This window comes from Diabrotica virgifera, chromosome 8, assembly GCF_917563875.1.
Source record: "Diabrotica virgifera virgifera chromosome 8, PGI_DIABVI_V3a".
NCBI classification, from domain to species: Eukaryota; Metazoa; Arthropoda; class Insecta; order Coleoptera; family Chrysomelidae; genus Diabrotica; species Diabrotica virgifera.
In genome coordinates, this window is record NC_065450.1 from 179,692,166 (window position 1) to 179,713,022 (window position 20,857).

General features: G+C 33.3%; 1 protein-coding gene across 9 annotated transcripts in view; it reads right to left on the reverse strand.

The window, feature by feature from the left end:
* LOC114329870 (golgin subfamily A member 6-like protein 22) overlaps positions 1-20,857 on the reverse strand; it is a 482,825-nt gene that overhangs the window by 336,203 nt on the left and 125,765 nt on the right. For 7 of the 9 annotated variants that reach the window (XM_050658299.1, XM_050658298.1, XM_050658297.1 and 4 more), the window contains exon 4: positions 20,289-20,579. The exons of the other annotated variants lie outside the window; for them this stretch is intronic. In XM_050658299.1, coding sequence (XP_050514256.1) covers positions 20,289-20,579 — 291 coding nt within the window. The remainder of the gene's footprint in view (positions 1-20,288; positions 20,580-20,857) is intronic. 9 annotated transcript variants of the gene reach the window in all.

The window sequence follows — 20,857 nt, forward strand, 5'->3', positions numbered from 1 at the left end:
CAACCATAATTTAGGGAAAATAATTATAGAAAATATATAAAATGCTCGTCAAAAGTTAGTGATATTATTAGAAATTGGTTAAACAAAATTTAATTTGAAAGCTGCAATAGAACCTGTAGGTAGACCAGGGCATTTAGCACAAAATAAATCGATTTTTAAATACAGCACCTAGAACCTAGCAACTTATTGCATTATGTTCAGGATTAAGTCAAGAAAAAAGTCCACTATAGAAAAATGGGTGGGAATGCATAGTTGCATTCTAAAGTGTATAAATTGCTTTCAAAAGTGCATTAACATATCAAAGGAGGTGTATTACGTTGTCGATTTTGTTACTCAGGGGGTTTTTGGGGTCACTGAAGACGAATATGCCATCAGAACCGACCACCGGGGTACCTGGTGCCCAGTTGCACTGCTAAAACACGTCGTCTCTAATTTCGAGGGATTTCAGCACTAAATTAATGCAAACAGATTGCTCGGGGGAATTTTGGAGTTGCTTAACCAGAATACGCCATCATAACCGACCCCTGGTGCGCCTGGTTCCCAAAAACCCTCCAAACTACAGAAGATAACATGCCTTAGCAGTGGCCTTGCGTACCAGGTGGTACGGGTGTTCAAGACCAGGGTCATCAGGTTCTGATGGCGTTTTCGTGTTCAGCAACAATAAAAACCCCCCTTTAATATGTATGCATCAATTTAATACCGAAATAACTCGAAACTCCAGAAGATGATGTCACCCTAGACACCAGGTGCTCTGGGTGTCGTTCTGATAATACATTCATTTTCAGCAACCCCAAAAACCCCTGAAGAATCTGTTTGCATCAAGTTATCGCCGAAGACTCCCCAAACTCCAGAAGGTGACGTGCCTTAGCAATGACACTGGGCACAAGTTGCTTTGAGGGTAGGTTATCTATTTGCATCTATTTAGTGCCGATAACCGTCGAAACCTCCAGATGACGTACCTTAGCAGCGACCCTGGGCACCAGGTGCTTGGGGGTGGGTGCTGATGGCTTAGTCGTATTCTACGACCCCAAAAACCCCCAGTAGGTAACAAAAACTGGCCAATAAAAGCTTATTTTGACAAGTTTAATTATGCACTTTTAGATGCATTGTCTACACTTTAGAAAGCTATTATGCATTTCTACTCATTTTTCTAGAGTAGACTTTTTTCCGCAAGTCTCTGGGTGCTGTACTTAATCGATTTATTCCGGTGTTTTTAGTACAGTAGACTCGCGATTATCCCAGTCTCGGTTATCCGAGGCAAAAGTCATAACTGGTGAGTTACAACTTTCAACCTTGGCGCAACATCGCCGCCTCAAAAACAGGAATGAAGCTTACGCAAAAATATTGATAATGTAAATGTTTTTATCTTTTATAGACAGTAAAAGTTATTAGTTTTGTGATTAAAATATCCACAGTTATGGTTATTTACGTGTTTTTCTATCAACGTAACCAATCTCAGTGTTAACCGAGTTTTTCCATATCCGAGGTAGTCACGGTCCCAGATACCTCGGATAATCGCGAGTCTACTGTACTAAATTCCCTCGTCTATTATTGGAGAAGTGAGTTTTATAAAAATGATAAATTAATGGTGGAATAAAGAAATAGAAGATCTTATGGGGAAGAAGAAGGATTTGAAGGTATAATAAGTGCCTAGCAACAAAGGACCTTTACGATCTGCAAAAAAATACAACAGTTTAAACAAATAAGTAAAAAAAGAGGTAAATAAAGCCAAAAATGAGATGTAGAATAAAGCCTGCAATAACGTAGAAGATTTTATAAGTGCCGGAAGAAGTAAAGAAACCTGAAAAACCATTAGAGGTAGTAGAAAAGGTAAAAAATAGCGCCGTTAATTCTGACATACCATGAATTTTGGGTCGAATATTATGAACAAATACTGCCAGAAGATCGAGGAGAATTTCAAGATAAATTATATGACAAATGTAATTATTTCTACTGTGAAGACACTGAAATAACACCAAAAGAAATTAAGAAATTCACTTATGTCATGAAAAATGGGCTCTTGGGTCGGGGTAAGTACCCATATACCTGATTAAATATGACCCTTGCTGACTATTTCAGTTCTTTGATGATCTTCTTCCTGTAGTGCCTATCCGTTTCGGATGTTGACGACCATCATGGCAATCTGTACTTTGCCCACTGCTGCTCTGAAAAGATTTGTTGTTGTTGTGTTAAACCACATACGTAGATTTTCCAGCCAGGAAATCATTCGCCTTCCTGGTCTTCGTGTTTCTTCTATTTTTCCCTGCAATATTAGTTGCAGCAGTCCATATCTCTCGCTGTTACCCATGATGTGGCCGAGGTATTCGATTTTGGCTATTTTATTGTGGTTAACAGCTCTTTTTCTCTTTGTAGTGTCAACAAAATGTCCTGATTTCGAAAACCAACATATTTTCACATTTCGAAAGCCTCAATTTTCTTGCAGATAGCGTCTGTGAGAGTCCACGACTCAACTCTTTACAACATTATAGGAATACAGGCTTATACCTTCAATGTATTAATGAGAGGAGAAGAGAATCGAAAACTACATAATATATCAGCAATCTATAGAAAAATAAAGGTGAGAGAAAGGATTGTACGGACTACCGAATTAAAATTGAAGACTGTTTGGAAGACGCTGAAGATCAGAGTGGCTTTCGTACTGGTCGTTCTTCTATAGACAATGTGTTTTGTCTAAAACAAACAATAGAAAATAGCTTGAAATACAATATGGATACACACATAGTGTTTATTGATCTTCAAAAGGCGAATGATAGTGTCCCATTAGCCAAGCTATGGCAGGTGCTAGAAGACAAGAAAATTTCACCGATTTACATTAATGCTATGAGGGAGTTGTACGACGATACGACCATTTCAATACAGATTGGACAAAAAGTGACTAAAAAGTTAAAATTTACCAAACGATCTCGTTAAGGCTGCTATATTGCACCTACGCTCTTTAAGATTTATTTCGAGGGATTTTCAAATATTTGGAAAAGAAAATGTGAACCTATGTGTGTTAAACTGTATATCTTGCATCCTGCGGATGACTAAAGTAATACTTGAAGAGGGTCATGATGATGTCCACTACATGTTGGGAAAACTAGATGAAGAATAGTGGAATCTAATCCAAATAATCCATTAAAAATAGAGTATGTAGTAGTGGAAGGTGAACGAATGCACTTATAACTAAGAGGCACACAAATCGAAAATACTCATAGCTATAGATAAATATCTCGGTGTAAGCAGTACAAACAATGATAGGGTCCGGAATGCAAAAGAAATAATAGCTACTAGAATTCTTCAAGATAATTCAGCAATACGTCAACTGAATATTATACTCTGGAATATCTTTATCACTCGAAACACAAAAATTAGGATATTATAAAAAAGTACTATAGAAAGTATTGTTACATATGGTTCAGAGCTTTTGGTAATACATTAAAAATACTCATCCATAATAGAAGCGGTAGCAATGAATTATCAGAACAGAAGATTTAAAATGGTTAAAGACAGATGAGGAAAAATCAGACGCTTTCGCAAAACACCTAGAAAAGGTATTTCAGCCACAAACAAACAGAGCCAATGAAGATGACGACATCTATGAATATTTAGATAGTCCTAATCAAATGAATCTACCACCGAAATGGGCAACTCCTAATGAAGTAAAAGGTCTAATAAAAAAACTCAATAAAAAGAAGTCGCCTGGACATGATCTGATAAAGGCCAACATATTAAATAACCTACCTAGAAAAGGAATAGAAAGTTTAACACAAATCATTAACTCGATACTAAGAATAGGCTACTTTCCTGCACAATGGAAGTTAGCAGAAATCAGAACGATTCCAAAACCAGGAAAACCTCCACATGAGATTACATCCTACCGACCCATTAGCATATTACCAATTATGTCCAAAGTTGCAGAGAAAATCATTGCAAATAGACTAATTATTGATATACAGACACACAATATTATACCAAATCATCAGTTCGGTTTTCGCCAAAACCATGGCACAACTGAACAAGTGCATAGGGTGGTAGAAAAGATACAATCAGCCTTCCAGGAAAAGAGCTATTGCAATGCCATTTTCCTGGATGTAAGTCAAGCATTTGACAAGTTCTGGCATCCAGGATTGTTATTCAAACTGAAGAAAGAAATCTTACAGCCGCAATATACAATACTAAAATCATATCTCGAAGAAAGGCTATTTTACACAAGATACGAAGAAAGTGTGTCTGAAATTCACAACATAATTGCTGGGCTCCCGCAAAGCATCGTCTTGGGACCAATTCTCTACACAATCTCTACAGCTGATTTCCCAACTGGAGAAGAATCTACAATCGCAACATTCGCAGATGACACTGCAATTCTGGTAAAAAACCCAGATCCCATACAGGCAGCTGAAATATTGCAACAAAACATACATCTAATTGAAATATGGGATAAGAAATGAAAGAAAAAGATCAACGAAGCAAAATCAGTTAACGTAGTATTCACTAAATGTCACAAAGAAACACCGAATATCCTAATGCATAACAAGAATATTCCTAAAAATAATACTGTAAAATATCTCGGATTACACCTTGACAAGGGGCTAACATGGAGAACACACATCTGGGCGAAGAGGAAGCAATTATGAATAAAATACAAAAAAATACTACTGGTTACTCGGCCGAAAATCCATCTTATCTCTATCTAACAAAATATTAGTGTATAAAGCAATCATCCGGCCTATTTGGACATACGTGATTGAACTGTGGGGTACTGCAGCAGACAGCAACCTAGCAATACTGGAGCAGTTTCAATCCAAGGTTCTTCGTGCTATCACAAATGCACCGTGGTTCATTCCAAATGCAGACATTTACAGGGACTTGAAGATCGAGACAGTGAAGCAGCTGATCGTCAAATGCAGTGATAAATATTTCAAACGACTGGAAAAGCACCCCAACGAATTACCAGTGAATTTATTGGACAACTCTACACAACTAAATAGACTGAAAATTAGAACTCCTCTTGACTTGCCATTTAGAACATATGTAAGTGTTTTAAAGTGTTTTAAGGTTTTTAAGTGAAAATAAGTGACTTAGTATAGTTATTAGTAACAAACCTACTAGGAGTTGATAGTCATTGGACTAAAACTCCTCTCACATTTGTTCGTTCAACAAAAATGCTTAGTGTTACTTTTTTTTTGTGATGTAACAGATTGTATTTAAAAACAAATAAAAAAAAAGCAATGAATTATTAGCGTAGATGTTGCTAAGTCAGTAGAAGAGATAGAGTAAGGAATACTGAAATCAGGGAGCGTATGGGCATGGAAATTGACATCCTGGAATCTTGGCCATGTCGAAAGGATGAATGATCAAAGATGGCCAAAGAGAATGTTATAGTGGATCCCTGTCAACGTCAGGAACGCCAGATACGTCAGGAAAAAGGGAAGACCGCGAAGATCGTGGAGACAAGAAGTAAATGGTGATGAAAGATATGGGTCTACAAGCAAATGACTGGAACGATCGCAAGTGTTTGAAGCTAGTATATCATGTAAGTAAATTAGGAAAACAATATTTTACATACGATTAATTATAACTACATTTTATTATGTTAATTGAAGCAAAATATCAACACTAAATATTACCTACCCTCACTTGAGAGCAGGCCCTCTCGCTGGGTGTGTCCCTCAAGTAGTGCCAGTATGAATGGTGGCTGGGCCAGTATTGTGGATACCACTCTCTTCCCTTTATTGGCCAATCTTCGTGTAAGTATAATGGTCGATATATTTTATAATGATAAAAAAATTTCGCATCGGGCCAGAATGAGTATTCGTAGCCCGTTATCGGATTCCTAAGGTAAGTGAGCATCTTATCTAAAACAGAAAATTTCTTAGTTTTTTAGTTCAATATTAGTAGTTTTCTTGGTTATTTAACGTTTAAGAAAGGCAGAAAATATTAATTTTACTCTTATTTTTTTAACTTAAAAATATAGGTAAAAGTGGATAAAATAAGCATCTTCTTTCGTGTAATAATCCATATATTTAGATAATTCGCATAACTGATTAAGATCTGTTTAAAATCTATAAAGAGTATATGTTGAGTCAATGGTTAAAACATGGCCAGATTTGCAAAGATGACTTATGCTCAAGGTCGAGGAGAGGACCTTGCAAGTGAAGCTTTGAGTTTGAAATTAAATATCTAGATGACAAAAACAATGATTATAGGTAGAAATAATTACCCAAACCTAAAAACATATGTAGCTGGAGAAGAAATCGAACTAGTCCGACAGTTTAAATATTTGAGTTGTTTGCTAAACAAGATGGATTTCAACCAGAGGTACAAGATGTTTAAGTGTTACGTTTGACCTATTCTCTTGTACAGAATGAAAGCATATACATATAATGTTAAAGGCCAGATCCATTAACAAACTTGAAGTTTTTGAAATGTGGTGCCTGCGCCAAATGCTTAGAATATCATGGAAGAAGAGAGTCAGAAATGAGGGAGTATTAAGAAAAGCGGGCTTCTAAAATAGGGAATTTTTGATTATGTAAAAAGTAAGAGAGCTGTATACTTAGAGCACATATTATGAGGAATATACTTTTCTGACTATCTAACACCTCACCTGACAAGACGTGACAACGTCCAACATCCAATGTACGTTGGACGCCCACGCAGAAATGCATGGCACATTAGGAAGAAAATCAAAGAAAATGAATTATGGAAGAAACAAATTTAAAAAATGTCTATCTGCGCTAGCAGTCCTACTGTGATTTATGTATACAGAGTGAGTTTTATGTATGGAAACCCTTAATTATCTCGGAAACAGCTTGCACTATTTTTATAGATTATGGTCGGTAAGGGTTCTCTAATGCGGCCGATATTATAGTGGTAATTACATTATTGTCAGATCTTCCATTTTTCTGGACATCTAATGAACTTTCTTATTTCAAATGGAACACCCTGTATTTTTTTGTGTTTGGAAGTCCTTATGAAATTCTGATTATTTTTCATGTGTTATTTCCTATACCTAAATGCCATAATTTCGGAGTTATTGCAACATTTATTTAAAAAAAATTAAACAAACGTTTTATTCTAAAACATTTTTTTTAATTGTTAGTGAAGACGAGCGATCGGGGCATTACCATCCAATGTTTTAAAATGAAACAAGCTCAAATTACTTATCGGTATCTGATAAAATAAAGTTTGAATTTGAATCACTTTGAAGCACTTCGTAGTTTCAAAAATAATATTTTTTATTTGTTTTTGAACCTTGAAAATTGATATCTTTCGTCTTTTTCCAGTTTTCAATTGTTTATAACTCGAAAACGATTAACTTTAGAAAAAAAATACAAAAGACATTTTTTGTTCCCATTGATCCAAAGAACCTAAAATAATGTCTACCCTAGCAAAAAAATTTATTTTTATAATTTGTTTAAATTTTGTTTTAAATGTTGCAATAACTCCGAAACTATAGCATTTAGGTATAGGGAATATCACATGAAAAATAATCAGTATTTCGTATGGACTTCAAAACATAAAAAATATACAGGGTGTTCCTTTTGAAATAAGAAAGATTATTAAATTTCCAGAAAAACGGAAGATCTGACAACAATGTAATTACCACTCTAATATCGGCCGCATTAGAAAACCGTTACTGGCCAAAATTTATAAAAATCGTGCAAGCTGTTTCCGAGATAATTGAGGGTTTCCATACATAAAATTCACTCTGCATTTTTTCTATATGGTATGATTCCCTAACGATGTAATTTAAATCACAGTGATTATAAGTTTTAACACTTTTTACTTTATTATTATATAGAGCACAAAAGCAGTAGATGACAGTATAGTGACCAGGGTTTGGTTCAAAGCAGATTGTATGATGATATAAAACTAAATGTAGAGAATAGCAAAGTAGACATACGAAATTTGTTACATTTATAATGAAGAAGGAAACGAAAAAAAGACGATGAAAAGAACAAAAAAATAGATATAGAAATAGATAAAGCGTTAATAAAACCGGAAAATGAGAAAAGAAAAGAGAACCAAACAAAGAAAGATTTTAATTGGATTTTTATATAATATATTATGTAATTAAATCTCTTATCTATATAGTGGCACAATAAACATATTATTTTTTAATTTCCTCTACAAGTGATATAAGTCCAGGAGTTAATAAATAAGGTCATAGAAGTACGTCAGTGATATGGACTTTCACTAAACGTTAAGAAAGCAGAATGTATAATGATCTCTTAAAAGAAACAGTAATTTGGAATAATCAGTGTGAACGGTCAAGAACTAGAAAGAGTAAAAACATATACCTACCTTGGTACGAACGTCAATGAAAATTGAGACTATTCCCTAAAAATTAAATGTAGGAGAGATAAAGCAAGATCTTCATTTCAAAAAATGGCTAAGCTATTCATATCTCATGATTTATCAATACCCACAAAAATCAGGTTGCTACGATGTTATATTTCCTATGCTGTTGTATGTAGTTGAGTTGTGAACTCTCACAAACGCCACTGCAAGAAAACTGACGCTTTCGAAATGTGGCTTTCACGTCGAATTCTGAAGGTATCTTATACTGACGGCATTACTAATCAGGACGTTTTATTAGCAATACAAAAAGTAAAAGTGCTGTTAACCAGAATAAAAGCAGCCAAAATCGAATATCTCGGTCACATCATGAGGAAAAGCGAGAGATATGGACTGCTGCATCCAATTTTACAGGGAAAAGTAGAATGAAAACGTGGACCAGGAAGGCAAAGGATTTCCTGGATGAAAAATATATGTACGTGGCTCAACCAGTGGCGTAACTAACGCCAATGCAACCAATGCGGTGCATTGGGGCGCGGGCTTTAGGGGGCACAAAAAACTGATATTCTGGAAAAATTTTAGAAAAAAAATATGTTAAAGCAAAACTCCCTGTAGCTTCCCGAAAATAAAAAATGTAAAAAAAATATTCGTGGTATTTTATTCCGTTCAGTCACAACAGAATGTTGGTGACTCTTTTGTTTACTATTATCTTTTTCTAAACTAAAAATAATAGGAACTCTATGTCTAATACTAGACTGTGTGATCTTAGTGTAATTAGTATTGAACATAAGAGAGCTCGGTCTTTAGATGTAGAAAAGTTAGCAAGACTGTTCCTAGAAACAAAGAACAGCAGAGGCTTTGTCAGGGAATAGGAATTAACGTACAGTGTTGTTCCTATGAGTTGTAGGTAAGTTTGACTGTAAGAATGCATCATCTAGTAAAATTAATCAAAGTTTGAGAAACGCAACATAAACATTAAATTGTTGCTTGCGATATCATGTATATTATACTGTATAGGGCACTGAATAAATAAAAAATGTTGAGTAAAGTAAGTAGTGAGCAGCTCAACACAACAATCACGAATCTTTGAGAGCAGCAGTATGCAAATTACAGATTACCATGGTGGTTGCCAACATCCGAAACGGATAGGCACTACAAGAAGAAGTCATATTTAGCCACTTTTACTGTATTTTCAGTTACCACTAATATAAATAATTTTAAAAGGAAGTGTGTACTTACCTACTATTTTCTACTCAAAACCAAAAATATCACAGCCTGTAGGTACTGTTCGTGACAGTGTTACAAATTTTATGCGATTATCGGTAATCTCAGAAAGATTTTAAACAATGTGTTGTTGGGTGAGATCCAATTTTCGAATTTTCGCCACCACTTCAAATGCATTTCGGGTGCGTGACTAACAGTTTATTTGTAGAGTTGGTTGGACCTTGACGTTGGCATTACGGAGGGTATTTTTGTTTTTTCCTACCCAATGTTTATATTCGTTAAATTATATCATAGACAAGGTCGAGTTTAATGAGTCATTCGATTTGTCGTTCTATAATAACATAGGTAAATATACCTGGACACGAGGTGTAAAAATATTTTTCTGTACGTGTAAAAATATTTTTCTGTACATGTAAAAATTTTTGTCATGCAACTGTTTGTCACGCTTAAATTGAACTTCAAATTTGATTCTCAAAAATAAATATGACAATAATTATTGTTTTAATATGATTATTTAGTAAAGGATATTGGTAGTAATGCCATAAGGGTTTGCACGTACTTCTTCTTCCTTTTTTTTGGGTTTCGATTTTTTTTTAATCATTTACCCAGTACATGTTATTGGTTATGCGCGTCTTGCTCAAGGCAATGCACAACCAGGTGTCCTGTCAACTTCAGATCTATTTTTTTTTTTTTGGTCCTATGTGGTCCTTGTCCTTCTTCTTGTTTTTCTGTAGCTAGAGGGGGAAAAGTGTTACAACATTTAAGGTTAACTTAAGACTTTTCTCGTTTGGGGGTAGCTTCCAAACATTTTCACATAGGTTTAGGGCTGGCTACCTTCGGTTAGGATTAAGGATTTTAAGGATACAAATATAATTTTTGACATTTTAGGAGATTCCCTGTATTTTCTGAAGTATTTATTTATTGTTATTGTTATTATTATTATTTTTTCAAAATTCTATAGATCTACTTGAAAAAATTTGATAAATTTATTGATTATCTTAATAACTTTATTCGAGGGTTTATATAAAATGCTCTGTAAAGATATTGGACTGTCTGTTCCAGCTTTTATTAGTTCTAGATACAAATCCATATCTTTATGTTTATTTATGGGGCACTCAAAGATGATGTGTACCAATGTTCCCATAGTACCGCATTCGCATATCGGTGTTTCCGTTTTGCCTATTTCGTGGAGATAACAAGGAGTTTTGCAATGTCCACTTCGTAAACGATTAAGGTTAGTAATATTGTTCCTACCCAAATATCCACATTTGTTATACCAAGGTTTTATAGGGAAACTATCCTGCAGTCCATAATAGTCCGGATATTTACCTTTAATTTGGGAATACCAGTTATTGTAAAATTGAGTCAAGATGTTCTTTTTTGTAACACAAAAGATATCTGTGCTGATGTTTTTTACATCATATGGTACTCTTAATTCTCTCCCAATATTGGCCAAGCTATCTGCCACCTCGTTGCCTTTAATCCCCTGATGTCCCGGTACCCATTCTAATCCTATTGAAAATCCCATATTATTTGCATCTACCAGTAGTTTTTTGGTCATTATAGTTACATAATCCATTTGGTCCCATTTGTGACTAGATATTTTGGATAAGGCACTTTTTGAATCTACAAAGATCACTGCTTTCATGATTTCCTTTTCAATACATACCGACATGGCTTTGTATACCGCTATTATTTCAGTTGTGCAGATTTGTGTGTAGTTATGGAGTCGTGACGAATATTTATAATTGATGCTTGGGATGTAAATTCCAAATCCCGATTGATTTGTTTGTGGGTCTATTGATCCATCTGTATATACGTGGGTATGATTATTATATATTCCACCATATTTAGCTATGAACCTTTCGTTCGATTCAATTTCATATTTTTCAAATTCTAGACTTTTAATTGTAATGGGGTATAGAAGAGTTTTTCTTTCTACCTCATATATAGGATTGATTTTATATCTAATTATGTTTTTTGTTTTTTTGAGTATATTTGTATATGCTAGTGAGTAATCAGGTATGACCTTGTTCCTCCAGAATCTATTGTTTGCATTTATTGCTTCGTTTAGCTTATTTAGACTCTTTACTATGATATTGTTTTTTTCCGGCATTTGTTTGAGTATATATTTATGTGCTAGTATCTCCCTTCTAACTTGTAACGTTGTTACTGAACATTCTGCTTGCAATATTAAGATGGGTGTAGAACGTAGACAACCCGTTACGATTCTCAAGGCAACATTCTGTACTTGTTCCAACCTCATCATCAAACTTTTACTGCAGGGGTTTAAAAGATTGGCTGCGTAATCTAAATGAGATCTAACTATTCCTTTGTATAAACTCAAAAGAATGTTCGGGTCAGCTCCCCATTTTGTACCACAAATTGCTCTCATGACATTTATTCCTTTGTTTGCTTTAGTTATCATGTCGTTAATTTGAATTGTCATATTCAAATTGCACTGTAAATGAAATCCCAGATACTTTATTTCATTTTTCCATGGAATTTCCATATTTTGATATATCAAATGTGGGAAGTTATAAGCCTGACTTCTTTTTCTAAATATTATTGCTTTTGATTTGTGTGCTGAAATTTTAAAGTTGTGTTTCTCAAACCACTCCTGTAAATTTATTATATGGGTATTTAAGGAATTAATTAGCTTGTATATATCAGATCCTTGCACCAGAATTACAAAATCATCTGCATATTGAAAACACTCCATCTCATGGTTTATTAAATCATGTAGGGATCTAGTATAGAGATTAAATAATATTGGACTGAGTGGAGACCCTTGAGGCAATCCAGTGGATGCTTGCATTGGGCCTAATATATTATTTGATTTGTCTTTAACGTAGATATTTCTGTTGAGCAAAAATTGCAAGATCAAGTTTGCATAAGTTATTGGGATGTCATACTTTAATAAGTATTTATATAGCAAATATATATTGACTGTATCATATGCCCTACTGATATCCAAAAAAATTCCAATTGTATTTAAATTTTTACTAAATCCAGTTCTAATATAATTAATTGTTAAAGCTAAGTTATCGTTGCACCCTTTGTTTCTTCTGAAACCTAACTGCTTAGGGCTTAGTATCGATTTTTTTTCCGTTATTTGTTCTATTCTTAATTTAATTATATTTTGCAAAATTTTGCCTACACATGACTCTAGAGCTATGTTTCTATAATTATCCTCACATAAAGGGTCTCTATTGGGTTTTAAAAAGGGAATGACAAGGGTGTTTTTCCATTCTTGTGGAAAACCTGTGTTTCTTTTAACTATTTGATTAAATATTTTTGACAATGTATCTAGCGCCACCAGGGGAAGTCTGTTTATCATGCTATATGTTACAAGATCTAAGCCAGTAGCCTTATCCTTTTTATTTATGACACTTATTATTTCTTGCCTTGAAATGTCCTCCACATCCTCGTTAGTTAGGGTAACCATGAACTCAGGATCTGTTATGTCAATTGCCAAATTATTTAATATGTTCTGAGCTATGTTTTTGTTGGGAAGTTTAGCAGGGATTACAGCATTTTGATATGTGGAGAATAGCTTAACTGTTCGCCATATTTCAGATAGAGGAGTGTCCCTTGTCAATCCATTGCAAAAGCTTTTGAAGCTATTTCTTTTTTTTGTTTTAAATATTTTTTTACTGTATGCAAATATTTTTTTGATTTCAATATAATTTTCATTGCTTGCTTCTTCCTTATATTTTTTAATTTTTTCTTTTCTTGTTTTTATTAAATTAGAGCATTCCTTATCCCACCAGGGAGGGCTTTTCTTTTTTCTTATAGATTTTTCTGTTTTCAAGAGAGGTATTTCCTCATCACTCACCATTTCCATAATTTGTGTAAATGAATTATAGTCTTCACACCCATTCTTCATCAAGTCTTCCATTTTTGAAGCATAATTCTCCCAATTGACATTCTTTGTATTTCTTTTATGACTTTTTTGTGTTACTATATTTTCATTTACAATTGCGATTTTGCAAGAAGTTGGAAAATGATCACTGCCTCCAGAATCCTCTAACACATCCCATTGGCATATATTTGCAATTTCCGAGGAAATTAGTGTTAGGTCTACCGCTGAGGCATTCTGTCCAGGTAGGGTAATCCGCGTGGGTCTCCCATCATTGCAGCAAACTAGATCCAAATCCTCTAAGGATTCAGCAATTATTCTTCCATTAACATTAACAGACACTTGACTTCCCCAAAGTGCATTATGTGCATTCATATCCCCCATTAAAATTTTATTTCCCCTGATTTTATTTATGCGTCCAACCCAACTATTTAAATTTATTTTTGCCCTAGGATGGATATAAATGTTAATAACTGTAATGTCCCAATCTATTATTTTTATTGCTAAAATTTGAATTTTACTAACATTATTATTATACCTATATACTATTTTGTGATCCAGACTATTATGAACCACAGTAGCTAGGCCACCATAACCATCCCCTCGATCCAACCTATGTATTTCATATCCTCTTAGATAGAAGTGATGATTATTTTTTTAGCCAAGTTTCATTTAATAGAATTAATTTGGGTCTATGTTCGCTTATGAAATATTTCAGACTGTTATAGTTACTGCTTAAACTTTTTATGTTCCATTGGATAATAAGTGGATTCTTGATATCCATCTAAATCTAGCAACTTTTGGTTCGATGAGCTTTCATGTATAAATAGCTGGTTCAAGTAATTGATTATATGTTCCTTATGTTTCCAATCTAGTTTTTTTAATATCGCATTCAGTGTTTTTTCTGTGTCCCTCTCTAGTTGCTCTGTACGGGAACATCCAGGAGTCTCATTGTTTACTGCACGAGCTCTCTCTTCGCTTCTCCCATTTGGAGATAATAAATATTGATTGTGTACTTCTTTATTGTATGTCTTATTTGTTTCATTAGCCTTTCTTTTATTTTTGTTTGAGTTATTCTCCATTTTTCTACTAAACAGGTGTTCAGGGTTACTCTTTACATTTTCTATCCATCGCATATTGATGGGAATTGTCTCTAAATTATTTATTTGAGTTTTATGTAATGTTGGGAATTCCTCCTGGCTCATTCTGAATATATTATTCTCTTGCGATTTTCTAGTAGAAACATAAGGAAATCTCTCGCATGCCTCGTAGTATGAAAGATTGTCCAGAGACATGACAGCCTTAATATTCCGCTGTCTCACATACTCTGGACACTCCTCATAGGTACTTATATGAAAGCTGCTATTACAATGTAAACATTTCATCGAACAATCCCCTTCATGTATTTTTTCCGCGCAGTTTTTGCATTTTTCTCCCCCTCTACAAAGATTTTTTGTGTGTCCAAAAAGAAAACACCGATAACATTGAACCACTGGTATCATGTATGGTTTTACCCTAAAAGGGATCCCATATATATTCACTTCCTTCGGGATTACTTTTCCCGAAAAGGTAAATGCGACCGTTTCTGTATCAATATATTTCTCCGTGTCATATTTAGACTTCCGTTTAAATCGTCTTATTTCTAGTACTTTAATGTTGGCCGAAGCCAATCCCGAAAATTTGATTAGATCTGCATCCGATATACTAGTATCTACATTATTAACGACTCCCCTACATGTTACGTTATTTGCCGGAATAAACAATTCATATCCATCATTTCTGACCACGTCATTTAAAACAAATTTATTAGCATCCTCCCATTTCTTGAAAGCAACGCTAATTCGGTTTTTTCCTTTTTTGCTAAGTTTAAGTACATTCTCGATTTTTTTGTCATTTATGTATTTTGCTAATTTCAAAAAACTATAATTACCGACGTTATCGCCTTTTGACTCCATAAATACCTCAAAGGGACCGGTATCAGTGTACTGATAATAGAAATGTTTTTTTCCTTTTTTTATTTCATTGTTATTATTAGTGATTGAATTAGCATTGCTATCAAGTAATGGTGTATTCTTTAAACTACTATTATTTTCAGTGTTTTCTATATTATCTAACATCTCCTCATCACCGGGGGGGTTAGCCCCCCCGGTAGTATCCCCCATAATTAACCGTGTAATGCAAAGCTGTCTCTTTTTTACCTAACTAGATAATGTATAATTTATTTTATTCAAAGAAAGTACAGGAAATTTAGGAATTCAACAGATAGGAAATTTGTTAGTTACCTCTATTATGTAGTTCCTATTTTGTTTTTGTCGCCTGCGTTTTTTTTGAATTATCACTTCCACACTGAACTGTCACACAACCGAACCAGGGTTTGCACGTAGACCAGAGAAACTAGCAAATAAGAATTTGTTTTCGTGACACTCTCTTTAGTTAGGTGATGCCATGAAGCATTTGGCTAAATTTTTACAGTTAAATTCATCTCAATGAAACTTGCTGATTCGTAAGGGACTTAGGTAACTCTGTGAACTAAATTTATGATGACAAAATGAAAATTTAATTATTGATCAAGGAAAATACATTTTCCAAAATGCATTTCGAAGTGATAAAAAATTATAAATTTGTAATTCGGAAATTGCACTGAGTTCAATTTTGCTACATGGAGGTTTTTGGATTCGCTGAACACGAATAACCAGACGACGATGGATGAGTTTCGTCTCCTGAAGTTTTACGGAAATTCGATGCAGAATTAGTGCAAAAAACGTAACTCTGGTGTTTTTTGGGGTCGAGGATCACGAATTCACACCGCTACAAATGCATTTTGGGTGCGTGATTAACAGTTAATCTGTAGAGTTGGTTGGGCCTTGACGTTGGAATTACGGAGGGTATTTTTGTTTTTTCTTTTTCACTACTTAATGTGTATATTCGTTAAAATATATCATAAGACAAGGTCGAGTTTAATGAGTCAATTTGTGTCGATCAATGAGTCGATTTGTCGGTCTATAATAACATAGGTAAATATAACTGCACACTAGGTGTAAAAATAGTTTTCTGTACGTGTACTAACAGGTCTGGCTCCCGCGTATAAAAAAAAGTTGATTAATAGCAAGCTGAAAATTTGCTAATAGTTTAAGGGTGTTTAGTCGGACAAACTTTGATATATGGGAACACTGGAACAGGGAAAGTTTTATTTGTGGAACAGGTTAAAAAATTTTAACGGTCACACCACGAAAACGTCACATGTATTTTGTCCGACAGAACTTAAAATTGATTTATTACCCTTTCATTAAACTCTAATGCAAAAATGAGACTGCTATTTGTCACCAAATAGGTATTTTAATGAGTGTAACACGTAGATCATGTCAAATGACAGGAATTATGACAGGTGATAAATAGCAGTCTGATTTTTGCATGAGAGTTTAATGAAAGGGTAACAAATCAATTGGAAGTTCTGTCGGACAAAATACATGTGACGTTTTCGTGGTTTGACGGTTCCAAATTTTTAACCTGTTCCACAATTAAAACTTCCCCTGTTTCAGTGTTCCCATATATCAAAGTTTGTCCGACTAGACACCCTTAAGCTATTGACAAATTTTCAGCTTGCTATTAAGCAACTTTTTTTTTTCATACGCCGGATCCAGACTTATAATTTAATATTGCAACTGCTGCTGCTGACTGTTACGCTTAAATAGAACTTTACATTTGTTTTTTTTTTAAATAAATATAACAATTATTGTTTTAATATGATTGCTTATTTAGTAAAGAATATTGTTACTAATGCCATAAAAGTGGGCTTCGGCATTTTATACTAGGGAAATTAGCAAATAAAAAGCTGTTTTCATGACACCCTATATACAGGTATCCAACAACTGCCTGTGAGAAAGGCATTTAAGATATGCAAAATGCCCTCACCCTCAAAAAATATTTTTTTTTCATTTTTTACATTTTATGTGATTAAAACACGTGCAACATTAAAGCAAAATCGTCATTTTTTTACTTTTTTTTGGGTAAGTTAAAATCAATTTAGAAATTTTAAAAAATTCTCACACATAATTGAGGCTTTTACAAAACTTTTCTATTTTTTATAGACCCATAGGTTGAGTGTACATAACATTAAATTTTCGCGTAGATATAACTTTTCTTTGGAGGTGGTTCATATTGTTGGTGGTCTAATTTTTTTTATTTTATGCATTTTATCAAAAAATATATTTTTGATCATTTTAAGATTTTTCCGTAAGGTGTCACCTTCAAAAATTCGAAAAACAGTATTTGGCGGATTTCGGGGATTTTCTCCATTTTATAGACTTCAAAATAGATCAGACCGGGGTTTTTTTATAGGTTATGTATAATTAGAAGAAAATAAGTCCTATAGAACAGCGGTTCTCAACCTTTTTGAGTGATGTACCACCTACAGTTATTTTATTATTTTTGTTACCACCTATATTTTTAAATTGTATTATCAATACTTGGTGATGTTTCTGTCAAGTACCAAAATAGTTTTGTAGTGTCAAGTATTAAAAGTATATGTTTATGTATGTATATAGAGAAAATATGGACTTGGACAGTCCATAGCAAGGCGTCTTTCGAATTGAGTAGGGAGCCGCGGAAGATAAAAACAAAAAAAAACTTGCTATGGAACTTTGAGGACCCACCGTCTTGTTTATTATTATTCTTATTTTATTATTCTTATCTTATTGTTATTGTTATTAAATTTTTGTAGATTGTTTTTGAACACACCATATGGTGTTGAAAGGAGGCTATAATTAGCTTACCTTAGCTTAGTACCATCTCTTTATTTCAGTACATAAATTTTTGATATAGTAGTCATGTTGTGACTGGCTGAAAGACATAAAGTCCATGCCATTAAAAACAAAAAAAATTATTAATGCTTACTAAGTACTACTATTTTAATTTTTTCTCTGTTTTGTGTCCCACCGCCAATAATGATATGTACCACTAGTGGTACAAGTACCACAGATTAAAAACCTCTGCAATAGAACATTTCAAAAATTGGACGAAACGCCTTTAACCCCTCAAAAAACATGTTTTCTCAAAACTTTTAAAGGTTTTAGTAAGTCTTGAAAAAACATGTTTTTGGGGGGAGGGAGTGTAACGGTGTTTGCCACCAATTTTTAAATGTCCTAAAGGACTCATTTGCTTCAACTTATATATAAATAATCTCTAAAAAACTTGTTTTGATCTATTTCGAAAGCTATAAAATTAATAAAATCCCCCAAAACCCTTAAAAACATTTTTTCGCATATTTGGAGGTGGTTCACTTGCGGAAAAATCTGCAAAAATTAGAAATAAATTTTTTGACAAAACACAAAAAATTAGATTTACGGCCATTTCCAAAAAACATGTATATTTTTTCAAAAATAAATGCGTTTTGAGGTTATTTACACTCAATCACGGGTCTATAGAAACTAGAGAGTTTTGTAAAAGCCTCATCTATACGTGTGAATTTTTAAAAAAAAAATTTAAATATATTGCGACCAATAATAAACATAAGTAAAAAAAATGGCTTTTCAGAATCAAAGGGAGGAGGCTGGCGGGCTAAAATTGTGCTGGCTCTTTTTTAAAAACATATAAAGCATAAAAATAATTAAAAAAAAAATATTCAGGCTGTATCCATCTCAAAAAAATATGATTAGTCCCGTAAACAATTAAACGTTATTTGTAACTTATAAACAATGTATAAACAACATAAAATCACTATTTAATTTTAACTACTATAGTCGGTTCGCTAAACTCAGACGCAACTGGCTAGATATTTTAGTCGATAATTTTTTTGTTTTTTGCCAATTTTGCAAAAATTTGCAAAAATACTAACTATTTAGTAATTATTATCTATTTAGTAATTATTTTTTGCCAATTTTACTAAAATTGGCAAAATTACCGACTAAAGTATCTAGAAAGTTGCGTCTGAGTTTAGCGAACAGACTATAAAGGTAAATACCGGTAACTTATATGGAAAAGTCACAATTTTACTCAAAAAGCTTAAAATCCTTTAAAATGAGAGTTTGTAAAGTTATTTTTGATTTTTTGATCAAGTGATAAAGTTTTGTGAAAATTATTGATAACTTTTTTAAACATGCATATAAAACAATAATTACCTTAGGTAATTGAATAGATTAAAAGAATAAAATAAAATAAAAAGAATAATATACACTTACATTACTTTACATTACTTTCGTATTTGTTATTCACAAATACATTATGCCTTCTAAAACTCGTGCTCAAAACACTTCTTGTAATATATATGTAAAAAGACACTAATTATATTGAAGGTAATAAAATTATATTAAAAAATGGAGACGGTAAATTAACTATGTAATTAACCTATGTGACTGCGCCAATTAAGAAGATATTTTATAGAAAAATATTATTTGCTTTGTAGACAGGAGCAAATTTAGTTTTAGTTTTGTCAAAAATACAAAGTAATATTATTCCTCATAATTTTCTATTACCGTAGATAATATTTCTATATCTTGTAAAAGGTGAGTTCAATATCGTAATGAATTAAGTTACATAAATATCGTATACAGCATTCAGTTTTTTTTTTCATTAATTAATTGGAAAAAAATAGCAACAAATTTTAGAAAATGATTGGGATATACCTGTTACAGAAAAGTTTACGGATGCTGTACACTGAAAAAAATAACACTTAATTGACACTAGAGTTCCTTGCTCCTTTGAGCATGCTTAAAGAGTCTAACAAATAAATCGATCTCAATATTATATAAATGCATATAGTATATTCATTAGATTTTGCATATTTGCTCTCACAAAACTTTTCTAAAACCAAAAAGGCAAAAGTGTTAATTTTTCGCAATGTACAGTATGAAACACTAAGGATTGACTTCAACAAGATGACTTTCACAATCAAACTAGTACTCACTCGAAGATTATCGATTTTGTTTTCGATATCGCTAAATTCGTAGTCCAAGTTTTTGGTGTAGGGTAGATAAGTAGACCAGTAGTAACTGGGCCAGTCGAGATTTTGGTAATAGTTTCTCAAATATCTACTGAGGTAGGTTCTGTACATGGGCCAATATGTACGGTATTCCCTTGGCCAAGAAGAGTACCATCTATATAGCCTTGGAGAATAATACGTTGAGGGTGAATTGAGCGAGTAGTAGTAATCGTAGTAATCTGATCCTGTTATTGGGTAATTTACGTAGTAAGTTCTCTGTAATAAAAGAAGAAATTTACTATGTATTGGGACTCAAGAGAATCTAATTCCAAAAGGGTGTAAACCTATTGAATGTTTCAAAGTCGAGAAATGTAGTGGTACAGAAGGTTTACAAATATAGTGCTTTTACTATTTTAATGGCCTCTTAAAACGATGGTATTCCAAATAATCCCCCTTTATAAACTTTGTATTGTTGAAAATGTGTCAGTTAAAAAATAGTCTTTGGGTGAACATGTTGTTAGAAGCTGTGCTGTAATAGTATTCGAAAAATTATT